Source organism: Letharia columbiana (assembly GCF_014066305.1).
Source record: "Letharia columbiana isolate WasteWater2 chromosome Unknown Sc0000012_s1, whole genome shotgun sequence".
In the NCBI taxonomy this organism is placed as follows: Eukaryota; Fungi; Ascomycota; class Lecanoromycetes; order Lecanorales; family Parmeliaceae; genus Letharia; species Letharia columbiana.
Genome location: NW_023501051.1, coordinates 225521 through 239221, shown reverse-complemented (window position 1 = coordinate 239221; position 13701 = coordinate 225521). Strand labels below are relative to the sequence as shown.

Here is a 13701-nt window from a genome sequence, read left to right as displayed (position 1 = left end):
TCGAATGTTTGAGAATCTGCACCGTCTCAAGTGACGCTTTTTCTTCTGCTGTGGGGGCACCAGGGGGGTAGAGGAAGGTTCGGCAGTGATTGGTCTCTAAAAGCTTATTATCTGAGCCTCGTAAATAATAGTCCCCGCTCGAATCATGACCCCTAATGTTGACGACAACTCTCCCTAGTACTCGTACTCGTAGGTACGGTATTTACTGACATTTCTGGCATTGTCTCAATCTCTTGGACAAAAACCCTCCAGTCGCTGTCTGCGCTAAAACACCCAAATGAAAGCAAAGTGACACTACTGTACCGGCATGAAGATGTACGCGACGAGGTGCATTGCTACAATCGATAAGAATCATAGGAGGAGTCATAGGTACTGCAAGGGATAAGATGCTGGCTGTGCTGTAGTATACAAACTTTGCGCCAGGACTGCTTGTCGTGCACGGTCACCGAGCTTTCCCCCACATTGTTGTCTGCCAAGACACATCTTGTCGCTCCTCACGTTTGCCAGAGCTCCATGACAACACATGCCATCGCGCTTTCCTTTTTCGAACAGAGTCGCCCCAATCAGATCGCCCCAATATGCTGCGCTCAGCTACCCCTCAGCAACGACGTACCATGAGCGATTCGCTCTCCCCACAGGAAGAGTCATATCAGAGTGTTACCGAGTCAGACAACCGTGTCAATGGCTCTCTGCGGCGCAAAGGCTCCTTCAGCTTCTTGAGACGAAGCAAATCTCGGGAAAGTTCGACCTCTAGATCGAGTACGCCTGCCCGAAAATTGAGCAAGAAGGACCGGTCGAGGGTACGCCAGCAAGAGATGATGCAGGAGCAGATACCTTCCCCTCCACCTAGAATACCTATCATTCCCCATCCACCAGACCTACAAGGATTTGGTGGCGAAGACACAAGGCCAGATAGTGTAGCCATCATGTCGAATCGAGCAGGAGGTTCATTCAAATATAGGCTCGCACAGAAGTCATCACAGGAAACGCTCGGTTCAGACATGTACCGTGGAATGCCAGTCCCGCCAGTCCCACCAATCCCACCGATCCCAGGAACAGCCACATTCCCCAGAACCGAGAGCCTGGTACACCGAGGACGTTACAGCTACGCAAGCAGTGCCATAAGTACAATCAACAGTCCGAGGAAGATCAGGCGGAGGAAAGATCCTACTCCTTTCAAGTAAGCTATCCTGCTTGGAGCAAACATCCTACAGGCTCAGCTAACAGTGCCACAGCATACTGATAGTTGGTACGAAAAATTCTGGCAAAACCTCCTTCCTCAACTTCCTCCAGATCTCCCTTGCTCTGCCACTGTCGAAGCGGCGACAACAGTCTCGTGATGATGATTACTTTATCGTATCACCCGCCTCTACTGGAGCTTTCTCAAACTTTACTTCCCAATATGTCGAGACAGAGATCGAAGGCGAGCGGATTGGAGTCACGCTTTGGGATTCAGAAGGGCTCGAGGCGAATGGAGTGGATCTCCAGCTGCAGACCATGACCACGTTTATCGAGAGCAAATTCGAAGACACTTTCAACGAAGAAAGCAAAGTGGCCCGTGCTCCAGGATTGCGAGATACCCACGTTCACTGTGTCTTCCTTGTCCTTGATCCTCGCCGTCTGGACGCCAATATGGCCGCCGCCCAGAGAGCCAATGAGATCAATGGTGTCAAGGATAGGGCCAACTCCTTCGTCCGTGGCCGGCCAGAAAGTTCTGTTAGTGGCCTGGATGAGAATCTCGACTTGAACGTGTTACGTGCACTGAAGGGTAAAACGACGGTCGTTCCTGTAATTGCCAAAGCCGACACCATTACGTCTGCACACATGGTACACCTCAAACGTGCAGTCTGGGACTCCCTGAAATCGAATGGCCTGGAGACTCTTGAAGCTATCACTCAGAATGATGATGAAGATGAGGGATCCAATACCTCAGCCGAAGGCCCAAAGAACAATCACCTCGACGAGCGAGATGGAGAAGTAATCAAGACTGAAGGGGACAAATTTTCCATAACCTCTGTGCTCTCCTCTTCCTCAGACTCCAGCTCTGCCTTCTCAGCATCCGACTTTGACCTCGCCAAGCCCGGTAAACCCTCAAAATTTTCTCCAGTACGCACTCCATCTTCGCCAACTGTCCCTACGCCTCCACCGGCAGAACCTCCGGCGCTTCCCCTGTCGATCATCTCTCCTGACCCCTACGAGCCGGACGTCATTGGGCGCAAGTTCCCCTGGGGTTTGGCAGATCCCATGAATGCCGAGCATTGCGATTTTGTGAAGCTGAAGCAGACTGTTTTCACGGAATGGAGGGGTGACCTGAGGGAGGCGAGCCGGCAGCTTTGGTATGAGGGCTGGAGAACAAGTAGGCTGAACAAGAAGGCGAGACGCGATGGAGGATTGGTGGGCGATGCGAGAACTCAGATGTGGGCCAGTTGAGGAACCTAACGCAAGACCCAAAAGTTGAGGTGAAAGCTAAGGTGGAGTTTCCATATGCAGTCATTACTTTCTATTCTTATACCCCTTAGTTCGATGTTCTTCTATTCAATTTTGAGCGACAGCGTATCTAAAAGCATTGACGACTTTGTAAGATATTTGGCAAAACCGCCTGGAGCGTGTTGTATGTCTACGCTTACAGGCTGGTCTATAGGTAGACTCTACGAGCTGTCTATATCGAGATAGTCTACAGCAGCCGTGTTACGACTTCGACTCTCCATCTTGTCATCTCCGTCCAAGTTCAATAATGAATGGAGGTCCTTCGCTTATGAAAGAAGGTTGTCTCGTTACACACACGTGCTAAGACATAGAGATGTGCAGCTGCGATTGAGCATAGAAAACAGGCCCTCACCCTCACAGCCAGACTGTTTCCCAACTTCAAAACCCAGAATGTCGCCGAACACATGAGCAACTGACAGAGCAGCGCAAGCCAAAGTCACAGTCAACAATACGAGGAGGTCCGAACAAGCTGCCAAACACGCGCAATACATAGAGAAGGTCAACAAAGTGTGGGGCACTCATTCCATCATGTGAGTTGATGCTCTGATCCTTCGTATTTTTTTCCCTACCCAAGAGCGAATGCCGATGGTGACAGACAACATCCTCAATAATCCACCTCGATCCCTCTGAGGTAGAGACAGAATGCCTAGAGCTTCTCGCAAAGCCTGGACTCCCTCCTTGGACCCGCATGAAATGCAATCTCTTGCTCGGTATCTGCCAAGACGTGATGGAAGCGAAGTACTACCTACTGTAAGCAGAGAAGCAATGCCTGGAGTCCTTAGCCAAGTGCATGGAGAAAGAGCATGAAGAGATATCAGTCCATCAAACCATCATTCGAGAGACGCTTGAGGAGTTGAAGCCGGAGGAAAGACAGTTCCGCATGGAGATGGCTGAATGGATTGGGGGTTGATGATGGGCTGGTGAAGATTGCGTTTCGATGGTCCAATCTTGCGAGTTGCTGACCGGTCTACATTACTGCAGGTCAAGAAGCAAGCCAGGGGCACAGTAAGATGGCGCGATGGCGATTTGGGCGGAGAGTTGGTGGACGCTACGGCTCGCTACCTTAAGACTAAGGCAGCCCTCAGAACGAACCCTGGACTTTTGGACCTCAATCTTGCCTACCACAACATGATCCGTCTCAGCCACCTTCCCACTCCGTGCCCATTGTCTCAAAAGTCTGAGGGGTGCCGACGTTGAAGACCCACGGGACTGTCCTCGCAAGATCGTCAAAATTGCACCCATGCATCTTTAGGAAACGCCGTTACCCCAATTTTCACATTTTGCATGATGCTAAATGCCTAAGCTGCTCAGCCATCCAGAGCTAGCGGTGTAGGAATCCCGTTTCTTGAAGCTACTGCCCAGGTCCACGGAGCTTCGAGGTCCAGATTTAGGGAGGCAGTATTGCCGCTCGAGTGATGCTCCTTCCCGTCAGCCTCGATGGCCGCCCGCATCCCGTGCCTGGCGCTTCTACAGGGTTTAATTCCAATTCCTCACCTCATTTCACAAGAGATTGTTATTTTCAAGCCGGAGTGGCACCTGGCAGGCTTGCAGGCACGTGCTGGTCCGGATTTGAAATGATGTTGAAGGTTTCGCTCTTGCTTATCTGGTAGGGAACAACGGTCCACGACGGCTTCTGTGTCTGAGAACGTATACAAAAACCACCTCACCCTCGTTTCATCTGCAATTTCACTGTTGCGCAAACCCGCTGTGCTGTACTTCACAACACTCTCTGTTTCCTGCTTGCCAATCATGAAGCTTTTATACATACAGACCCTTCTTCTCTGCTTCCTTTCAACCCTGATCTCAGCCCACTCCTCACCACCCTCCACAGAGGGTAGCCCATGCGGTACCTGCATTCAAGACAATGAAGTCGAAGGCATCGCACAACGCTGGCTCAATGCTTTCGCGACCGGCGGGCTCCCCACGCTCGATTCAGCTGTCACAGAAAATGTGCGCCAAATCTTCCCTTCGTGTATAATGACTTTTAGCTGACAATGCCATTGGACAGATTATGATCTACGACGAAGGCGCCAACAACGGCACCACCTCCGCCTACGTCCACAACCGCACGGAATTATACAACACCATCAGCGAAGGGCCATATGGAGGCAACGGTGTGACGAACGTGACGTATGACGTCGTCTTCACGTTCCACACGTGCGATAGGATTGCGTTGAGGTGGCAACAGAACGAATATACGACTGCTGATATCGGATATGGGAGGTGAACAACCGCTCTTCTTATTTTCAACAAGATTGTACGTGCAGAGCGAGGCGCTGACAGTTCGTATAGCAAAGTAGCAGCGGGCAAATATATCGAGTTCAAGGGCACGGATTTGCTGACTATTGATCTGGCGAGCAAGAAGGTGGAGAATGTGACGACGTCGGCAGACCTGCTGAACGATTATCGGGCCTTGGGGTATAACTTGGGTGTCTTGAACCCAAGCTAAGCGCTTTGCCCAGCTGTTCATATTCCCCTTCTCGAGCCGACCCGGGTTTTGTCACAGCCTCTGAAGTATAAATCATCATGTATAGAGCTGGAGATGTTGTGAGCCTCGGCCAGAGCTCACGAATACAGAACGCATTTCTTCGTCAGCGTGAATCCGTCCTTTGTCTTAAAGAGCGTCAGGTTATGGTGGTTCTTTTGCTTGGATACACCAATCTTCCACTATTCCCACTGTCCTCCCCTAATCACCGGCCTTGCTGGATCCCACGGGCCGATAACCACATTCTTGTATCTTTGCAACCCAATCAACCACCAACTGCATCCTCCCATGCCGACCACACTGCCGACGCACCATACCAGCGCTCCCGCTATAGCTCTCTTCCATCCCCCATGCCACAGAGGCTTAGCACTCAATGCCGTCCCCAGACCCGCTCCAGCGCCCATGACCAATGCTAATGTCAAAAATAGATGCCCACGCCAGCTTATATGCCTCAAGTACCTCCTAAACACTGGAAAGAGCCCAAATACCTCAATGCTAAAGAGGGTTAAGCTAAAAACGTGCGTCGTGCTAGGAAGCCTGCTTGCCAGCACTGTGCTGGCCATCAGCGCCGCATTTGTGCTTAGGGACGCATGGAATTTGACCCCCACGCCCCCACTGTAGTCGAAGAAGAATATGTTGATGCACATGAGCCAGCAAGTCATTGCCCAGATGGAGTCGCTAGTGGTGGATTCCGTCAAAGATTTCAAGATGGGTGAGAGGCCGAGAAGGGCGATGTAGATCAAGATAGCTGACTTGGCGGTTGCGAGGCGGGAGTGAGTGTGGGGTGTTTGGCTTGGCGTGGTCGAAGGGGCGTGTAAGTGGGGGTTCGACGGGTGATGGGAGAGGGTCGGAGAGGGTGCAGAGGATGTTGAAGTCTGCGAGTGTGAGTGCGAATGACCTTTTCGAGGGAAATTGTTGGTCGAAAGGGTCAGCCCGAGGCCGATGGTGGAGGAATTGGCGCTGTAGTTTGAAGGCATCGCGGCTGTATTGCTGATGGGAGAGCTAGCGCCGCTCAGCGCGGAGCCGTTGATAGATTCGCCATTGCTGTGGGGCTCTGCGATGACCTTTGAAGCTGCTTCTTGACCAACCCAGAAATCCCAGAGCACCCAGCCCAGGACCGTGCCAGCGCTGCCCCAACTGACGACCGAGACTGGTGAAACGCGTTGCTGGTAGATGCCAACGAAGGAGCAGACGAAGATGGCGACGGAAGAAATATGCTGGACGATGACGGTCGAGTCTGCTACCAGGGGCCAGAAGTCGTAGGGGCGAAGACGGGGGTTTCGTTGAAGATGGGACAGGAAGGTAGGAGGGTCGGTGTAGTTGTCGGGATCTGCAGTCATCGTCAGACTTACATCGTTGAGCAATTCTAGGTAGATGATCACTCACAATCCTTCTGCTTGACCCATAGTAATTTTTTCCATACACCCCTCCCTCTTCGACTTCCGCTGCGCGCTCTATCTTTGCCACGTCTCCGTCGAGTAGAGCCTGCGGGTCTAATACTCAGACCATCGGTCACAGTAGATACACTGTCCAGGGCGCTATATCGATCGATGGGCAGCTGTCTTCTAGGTGGTGAGTGCGCGTAAAATGCATCTTCGGGGGCTAGGTGATTGGGATCTGAGAAAGGTCTATGTGGGATTGGCGGCTTCTTTTGGGCAGCATACTGGAGATTTGGCGATGCAGCAGATGGCTGGGTAGGTGTCATTGATTGTACAGATGTTGTCGAAGCTCCATTGTGCTTGTGGTAGGCAGATGGGTCGAGGCGGAGGGATGCTGTACATGGTGGGTAGCGGCCTTGGCGGCTCTTTCCCGCAACATAACTGTAGAGTAATTGGCTGGCCTACTCAGCATCCACTATCCACCATACATCATGAAACCTAACCCTTTTCTCTCTCGATGACACTCGCAGTAATCAAGAAGATACTACGGTTGGAATACATTGCGATCTATCTGGTGGTGAGCGGTTTCCTGGCTGCAAACCTGGCATGGGTGGTACATTATTTTACTAGCCCTAGTACGCGTTCATTGACTACAGAATTGTATGCAGAGCTGGCGTATATACGCCAGCAACGACAGGAATTCCACTGAAGACACGTATGTGATTAGTGACAGAGAGAAAGACATGCAGGATTGGCAAGCTTGTGGAGACAGGAGTTGGAACTGAGAGAGGCGATCAAGAAATATAGCATTCTTGCCTCAAGCTCGATGCGGCACAACATAGAAGCTGGCGAAGCAAGACACAAGATTTCAAGGAATAGCAAGCAACTATCGCTTAAGGATAACTGTTACAAGACAGTCACAAGATGACGTTTTACCTGGCCCCAGGACTGGGATCAAGCAAATTCTTATGCTCTCTGGGTATGTGTCTGGTGCCAGAAAAGCTGCCAGCATAAAATGGACTTGTGGCAATAGTCATCCCCAGTATGAGCACTAAAAGCACGATTGCAAAGGGGCACTATCCTCTAGTGGAATCTCTATTCGGAATTCATTGTGGGTGTGGTTGGTCTTCTGCGCTCTTTTGGGCCTAAAGAACTATCGTGCTAGAGCTCCGAAATGCAATCAACTTTCCTAGATCGTTCGCCTTAATCGAAGTGCATAATAATGCAATCGAATTCCTTTGCTGACCATCTCACCATCTGCTGAACATAAAGTGCTTTGCAACGAAGACTTTGGGATCCAGGATCTTGGTCAGATAAGCCGTTAGCTTCACATCAAATAGTGACCTGAAAGGATTCACAGAACACCGTCTCACAACGTAAAGAATCGACGCTCATCAGTTCCTCTGACGAAATTGATGCTGATACCAATTGCGCGACAGAGCAGTACGTACATTTCGGAATAAACCATTCCTGTTTGGTAGCAGATTGGGGCCACACCCCATGTTTCGGCAGCAGACAGCTCCTTTACTTCCCCAGAGCTGTCTCGTAAATGGAATGGATTGTCATATTCCGGACCCGGAAGGATTCTTCCTCTCTTCGAAGGTGTTACGTTTCTCGGTTTGTTTCCCAAAAAGAACAGCACTGACTCCGACATCTGCACTATCGGGTCACCTAGGTCATGTCTTGGGCTTTATCTCCGGCTGAGCTTTCTGATCCCTTTGGGTGCGAGTTAGCAGTGTAAGCATGCCCATCGTGGGGCCTACGACGTGGGCTGCCTCTTGGCGGGCACTGGTATGATCATCATCAGACAGGAGAACGTCCGGGAGAAACCATCAGGGACAGTACCAGAGCTCGCTCCTTCCCGGACTCAGGATTTTGCACAGGGAACTTACAAAGTAAGAGTGTCGGCAGGGTCGGGCATCCCGGCCCACCTACCAGAGTTGGATATACAGAATGTTGGCACACAGGACGGATTTGTGAGGACTTGAAGAGTTGCCACGAATAGAGAACCGCTATCTTCTCAAATACAGAAAAATGCTGTCTTACCGTCTTGCAGTCTTGCAGTGTATCAAGATCCGCCTCGCCCACAGCGCTCGATCAACAGCTAAATGGCGCAGTAACCTGCCCACTCGCGTAAGCATCCACGATCTGCTTGATAGTTACATACATCCCCGCCACACAAATAAACGCTCCCACCGCCAACGTTGCTACGCTTAACCCCGTCATCGGCCACCGCGTCTTCAGCGCCAACATCCCTCCTTTATATACCCATGCATCATACAGCCAGAACGCTCCAGCTATGCCGTAGGTATACCAACTCGCAAAAAGACTGGCGGCAATGCCGATCAAATAATTGAATATGGGTACACCCACGGCCAGTACGAACGCCGCAGCATTCATCAGAAAAACTAGGGTTATCCAAACGGCCCAACCCAGCACAGTATTGGTATACAGATGCCTACTTTTCCGAAAGAACCTCACAAAAAGTAGCTTAGCAGCCGTATGCGAATATAAACTCCCCGCGATCAGAAAATTGGGAATAGCAATTCCATAAGCCGCCTTCTGCCATTTATCAGGCAAGCTCGTGAAAGCTGGCGACGCAACAGTCGGGCCAACATAGATATACAACACCACAGCAAAAACAACGTAGAACACGGTAGCGAATGTCTGCAGCATCCAAGCCGCGCGCATAGCATGTTCAGGATGCTTCATCTCTGAAATCAGGATGAAAAACATGAAATGTCCCGCATACGCAAACACGGGATTCGTGACACTGATGAACGCAGTCACGAAATTCGTCTTCATGGCTACACTGAAATTAGCGACAGGGAAATTGATGCCTGCGCCAATCATGCCAACAATGCCAGCTACGATGATGCTGATCACACTGGGCACGCTGAGCCAGGAGAGGCTGTCGAGGGTGCGGGGGAGTGAGCATACGAGGGTGGGGATGGCGAAGATACCGGTGTAGAGCATGAGGCAGAGTTTGCCGTTGGAGAGCTAAGGCCTGTTAGGCTGGATTTCGAGGGCAGATCTTCGAATGTTTGACTCACAGAGCCAAGAGCAATCTGGCCAGCAAGCAATTGGCCACCAGTAGCGAAGACAGCAAAGACAATGGTGCCGAAAGAGAGAACTTCACGCCCAACTGGGCCGAAGAGGATCAGGCCTGCGTCACCCATATTATGAACTGTGCAACATATGTCAGCTGATCCAGCTCGAAAATATCGCTGGAACCTGGTTCTATACCCTCTGGATGTCTGAGCTTGAATTGAATTAAGATCCAGGCCGTGAACAGCCCAAACACGCCGAGAAAGACGATAACGACTATGCCCGGCACCAGACCCACAACAGCTAGTGACGAAGGCAAAGAGAGCATCCCATTGCTCACGATCTCGGCTATCATAAGGACAGCAACGAGCTCCCAAGAAAGCGTCTTGTATCTGATCTATGAAGGAGAGAAGAGTCAGTCAACAGCTTCAGATTTGAAACCGGAAAGATCTATCGGATACCGAGGTGATTGAGCATCAGTGCTGAAAAGACGCGATTGAATTACGAACATCGTGCTCCTCCTCATGGCCAAAAACATCTTTGTTGTCATACGCCTCTCGCTCACGCAGCGTCTCCGCACCTTCCAGAGACGGCGAGAGTGACTTCTTTTCTGACATTGTCAATACCGCAAAACACGAAACCGTTACACAGCTCCTCCGAGATAATAGAAAGCAACATGGCCAGATGTAGCTATTTCTCGATGTCTACGGGACGCAGCTGTAAGCGCTATTGTCAGAGCTGACTGCCCGAATAGGAAGGTCGTTAGCGATAAGGATGGGGAACAACGGATGACATGGGCGATAAGGTAATCCATCCGACTTGGACTCTAATTCATTAGCTGATTTTGCTCCAGAATGCTGGCTGCGTCGAATTTGATTGTCGTTGTTGAGATCATGTTCCGAGATCGTGTTGACAGAAGGCCGACGCGTACCTCTGAAGCCTGGGTTCATAGATAAGAGAATGACCGGTCCAAGTTCTTTCTTGAGTCGACAGTTCCACTTCTCTGGAGGAAGAGACCAACCTCGCCCAACATTTGATGGCAATTCGGCGGCGACAGCGAGGCGTTTCCCTCAAGTAGAACAGCCACGGGACCAAGACATTTGAAGCAACACGATGGCGGAAATATCATTGTTCTTCGTAACGTAGCACGATGACACAGACTCGCGAAACTGGCTCCGTGGCCAATGTTGCAAACACCGAATGACCGTGTGCCCTCGTGAATCACACAGCACATCTTCCAGAGTCCGTTGCTCCAGGACCTTTCTCCTAGCGCTCCGGCCCACGCGGGAGGTGTACATCAGTCCAGCGAACGTCGTGCATACTGCTCTAACTACATACAGCACGCCTGCAGCTAGGGCTGCAAGGCGCGGCGAGCGCACGGATGAAAAAGCGCATGACGACGTTTTAGCGTCGCTGTGGATGGGTCTAAACATCGGTCCCTTCAACTTTATACCAACGGCATTCTGAAGATGGTCGGTAGGTAGGTTGGGATGACGACAGTTACCGTCCGAGTGGGCAAAAGGAGATGAAAGGAACTTGCACAGGAGTGGGGGTGGGGGGGGATGTTGGAAGACAGGAGGCAAGTTGGAGTTTCGTGGGGGCAGAGCTAGCTATTTCTGGCATGCCACACACCATTTTGAAGGAAAGGGCTCCTTGTCGTTCAATGCGAGGGAGCGAGGGGAAATGTGGGGGATTTTCCGATCAGATCATCGTATTAAGATACTAAATGTAGAGATCCAACTCAGATAGGGTATTTGTCCAATTCCCACCAAACACCAGCGACGCTGTTGAATGACGCGAGAGATTATCCACAATTGGGGAACCCCCCCCCTCCCATCCCATGCCCGTAGACCCAATGCAAACCCCATGTACACGCTGCCGCCCTGCCGTACGCTCGTAGCACATTACTGCATCCCTCACTGCCCAGCGTTATAATCCCTCCGCGGATCCAAAGGCTGCCTGTCACTCTCCTCGCCGATGCCCCTCTCCACATCCCACTCCTTCTGCACCCGGATGCCCCGGCCACCTTTCCTTCTCTCCCAGTCCTTCGCAGGACTCGCCCGGTAATCGTCCTCCTTCGGCGGCACCGGCGGCCCTCTCGGCCGGACCGGCGAACTCGACGACGGACTCCTCATGTTCGCCACGCCCACGGGTGACGCGAACATCATGTCCGCCGCCTTGCCGTCCACGTACCGGGGCGGCGGGGACGTCGTCGCCGGCCCCCCAGGGCCCCCGGGCCACCGAGGCATCTCCGGCATCTCCTTCCCCGTTCCCGAGTCCTGCTTCTTCTTCTTCGTCGTCGTCGCCGCGGGGGTCGTCCATCTCGAGCCCATCTGGCTCGGGCGCATGAAGATGGGGATCGTTCCCGACATGACGGACGAGAGCCAGGCGGAGGCGCCGGAGTCGCCGAGTCTGTTGAAGATGGGCTTGAGGACGGGGAGGCAGGCGTTGATGACGCCGAGGAGGGCTTCGAGGCAGGTGAAGAGGGCGAGGAGGGAGTATATCTGTTGGGCGTTGGTGCCGTGGTTCATCGTGGTGATGTCGATCCTTATGAGGGTGATGACGCAGATTCTGCATCCTTCGTTAGGACGAGGTTTCGCGGATAGGGGTATTAAGGAATTGTGCGAGGCGGACGAAGGGAAGTTGGACATACATGATGCCCAAACCAAACATGCCGCTCAACGTCCACTTCTTGCCCACAGCCATTTGCAAACCCCATAGCACGGGCATCGGCAGCACTACCACGGTCACGTCCACGAGCAAATTGAAGATCCCAATGAATAGATCCAGCGATTTTTGATCTCCGCAATGGCCACCTGCTATTGAGTGATTCCAATTGAAAGAGATGGGCTGGCAAATGAGACATGCGCCGAGGATGGTGGCGGCGCCGAACGCTGCGTTGATCCCATGGACCACATAGCAGGTCATGCGGAAAGATTTTGTCCGGAATATGCGGATGTAGAGGGCGAGGATCGAGGCGCGGATGAAAGTAACGGCGACTGCCCAGGTCACTTGGCCGACGAGCAGGGCCTGTTGATGCTTTAGTAATGAATAGGGTACCGTCACGGAGGAGAGGCGATACCTTGAATTGAAGCACAACTAGTCTTCCAATGGCCTCAGGATCCCCGTACTGGGTCACATCGCCTCCCAGGTCCCAGTATATATTCGCTACGAGCCATCAGTATGTAGTCTTGAGACGCGCGTAGCAGTTACGTCGAATGCTCACAGTGCATTGTGAAGACAGATAATGCCAGCGCCCATATCTGGCATGCGTTAGGCGATCTTCATGTGCTTCCTGTCTGGCGCAACGCCTACCAAGCCGACAATGACAAGATAGTCATTCGCCTCCCATATGTTCCGTTGTAATTTTCGAGCCCACAACCTGAAGATGACCGCAACGAGTGCGAGAAAGGAGAAGACGGCTAAGACAACAACATGCGTGACCCTTGTGGGGTCTCGCGAGAATGGAGTTGGCGTCATTCTGTGGCCTTGCTCATCTGTCCTGTAGATAAGATGCTGCTCAACAATGGTATATGATCCTTGGGTTGACGGTGCTGTACGGGTCGGCCCAATTGCCACTCGGAGCAATATTCAAAGGTATGACGGGGGGGAGGACGGGGGGGAGGAAGAAAACGAAAGGAAACACCGCGCCATTAAACATGAATTGTGAGACGCAAACAAGCAGACAGCATTTATGAAGAAACGATCTCCATGCATCATGCTCTCTTAGACTGAGATTATCCAGCGCCGGTCAGACGGCAATTGGGTGGTGCAGCAGGGTGAAAGGAAAGTACATGTTCTGTGCCGTAACGCTCGCTGCTCCTAGACAAGTATGAAACGAGAGGGCAGCTGGTGTAGCATGTGAGGAGAAGGGCCGGACATAATTGAAGGTTTCTGCATGGTCCGCGATCTTCCCACCATTTCTACCTATGTTGGGGCCGTTGAATATTAGCAGCAATGTGGTGTTTGCCCGGCGCAGTGAGAAAAGGCAGAATAAGTGGTGAAGGAAGAAAAAGGCGGGGTCGAATTTGGGCGAAAGTTGGACCGTGGTCGTGGTCCATTTTAGGGTCGCGCCGCAGAGGCGGAGGATGGATGGAATCAGTTAAAAGTGAGTAAGGTAAGTTACTCTAGTCACCGAGTACTCTACCCTATACTTTTATCCAAATTCATTACAACATCAGACTCATGCCTCTGGTTCATTAGCATAAAGCTACGCATAAACCTTCTGAACATATGAATGCGATTGGTCTACTTAGCCATCATCTGTAAAGCAATTGAATAGGGAGCTGCGTCGACAGAGTT

General features: G+C 51.8%; 4 protein-coding genes across 4 annotated transcripts; 2 read left to right on the top strand and 2 right to left on the bottom strand.

The window, feature by feature from the left end:
• Positions 1 to 578: 578 nt before the first annotated feature.
• On the top strand, positions 579 to 2430 carry HO173_004887 (uncharacterized protein; the record flags this gene model as incomplete). Its single annotated transcript, XM_037306805.1, has 2 exons — positions 579 to 1180; positions 1236 to 2430. The coding sequence occupies 2 exons, from the start codon at positions 579 to 581 to the stop codon at positions 2428 to 2430; spliced, it is 1797 nt and encodes a 598-aa protein (XP_037166340.1).
• A 1806-nt stretch (positions 2431 to 4236) lies between these two features.
• On the top strand, positions 4237 to 4936 carry HO173_004886 (uncharacterized protein; the record flags this gene model as incomplete). Its single annotated transcript, XM_037306804.1, has 3 exons — positions 4237 to 4437; positions 4496 to 4710; positions 4780 to 4936. 3 exons carry the CDS (start codon positions 4237 to 4239, stop codon positions 4934 to 4936), a joined length of 573 nt encoding a protein of 190 aa, XP_037166339.1.
• A 218-nt stretch (positions 4937 to 5154) lies between these two features.
• On the bottom strand, positions 5155 to 10016 carry HO173_004885 (uncharacterized protein; the record flags this gene model as incomplete). The annotated part of the gene is made up of 7 exons (XM_037306803.1): positions 5155 to 6302; positions 6359 to 6807; positions 8398 to 8472; positions 8519 to 9351; positions 9405 to 9538; positions 9598 to 9796; positions 9909 to 10016. 7 exons carry the CDS (start codon positions 10014 to 10016, stop codon positions 5155 to 5157), a joined length of 2946 nt encoding a protein of 981 aa, XP_037166338.1.
• A 1299-nt stretch (positions 10017 to 11315) lies between these two features.
• On the bottom strand, positions 11316 to 12879 carry HO173_004884 (uncharacterized protein; the record flags this gene model as incomplete). Its single annotated transcript, XM_037306802.1, has 5 exons — positions 11316 to 11970; positions 12053 to 12429; positions 12482 to 12567; positions 12626 to 12662; positions 12715 to 12879. The coding sequence occupies 5 exons, from the start codon at positions 12877 to 12879 to the stop codon at positions 11316 to 11318; spliced, it is 1320 nt and encodes a 439-aa protein (XP_037166337.1).
• Positions 12880 to 13701: the final 822 nt, after the last annotated feature.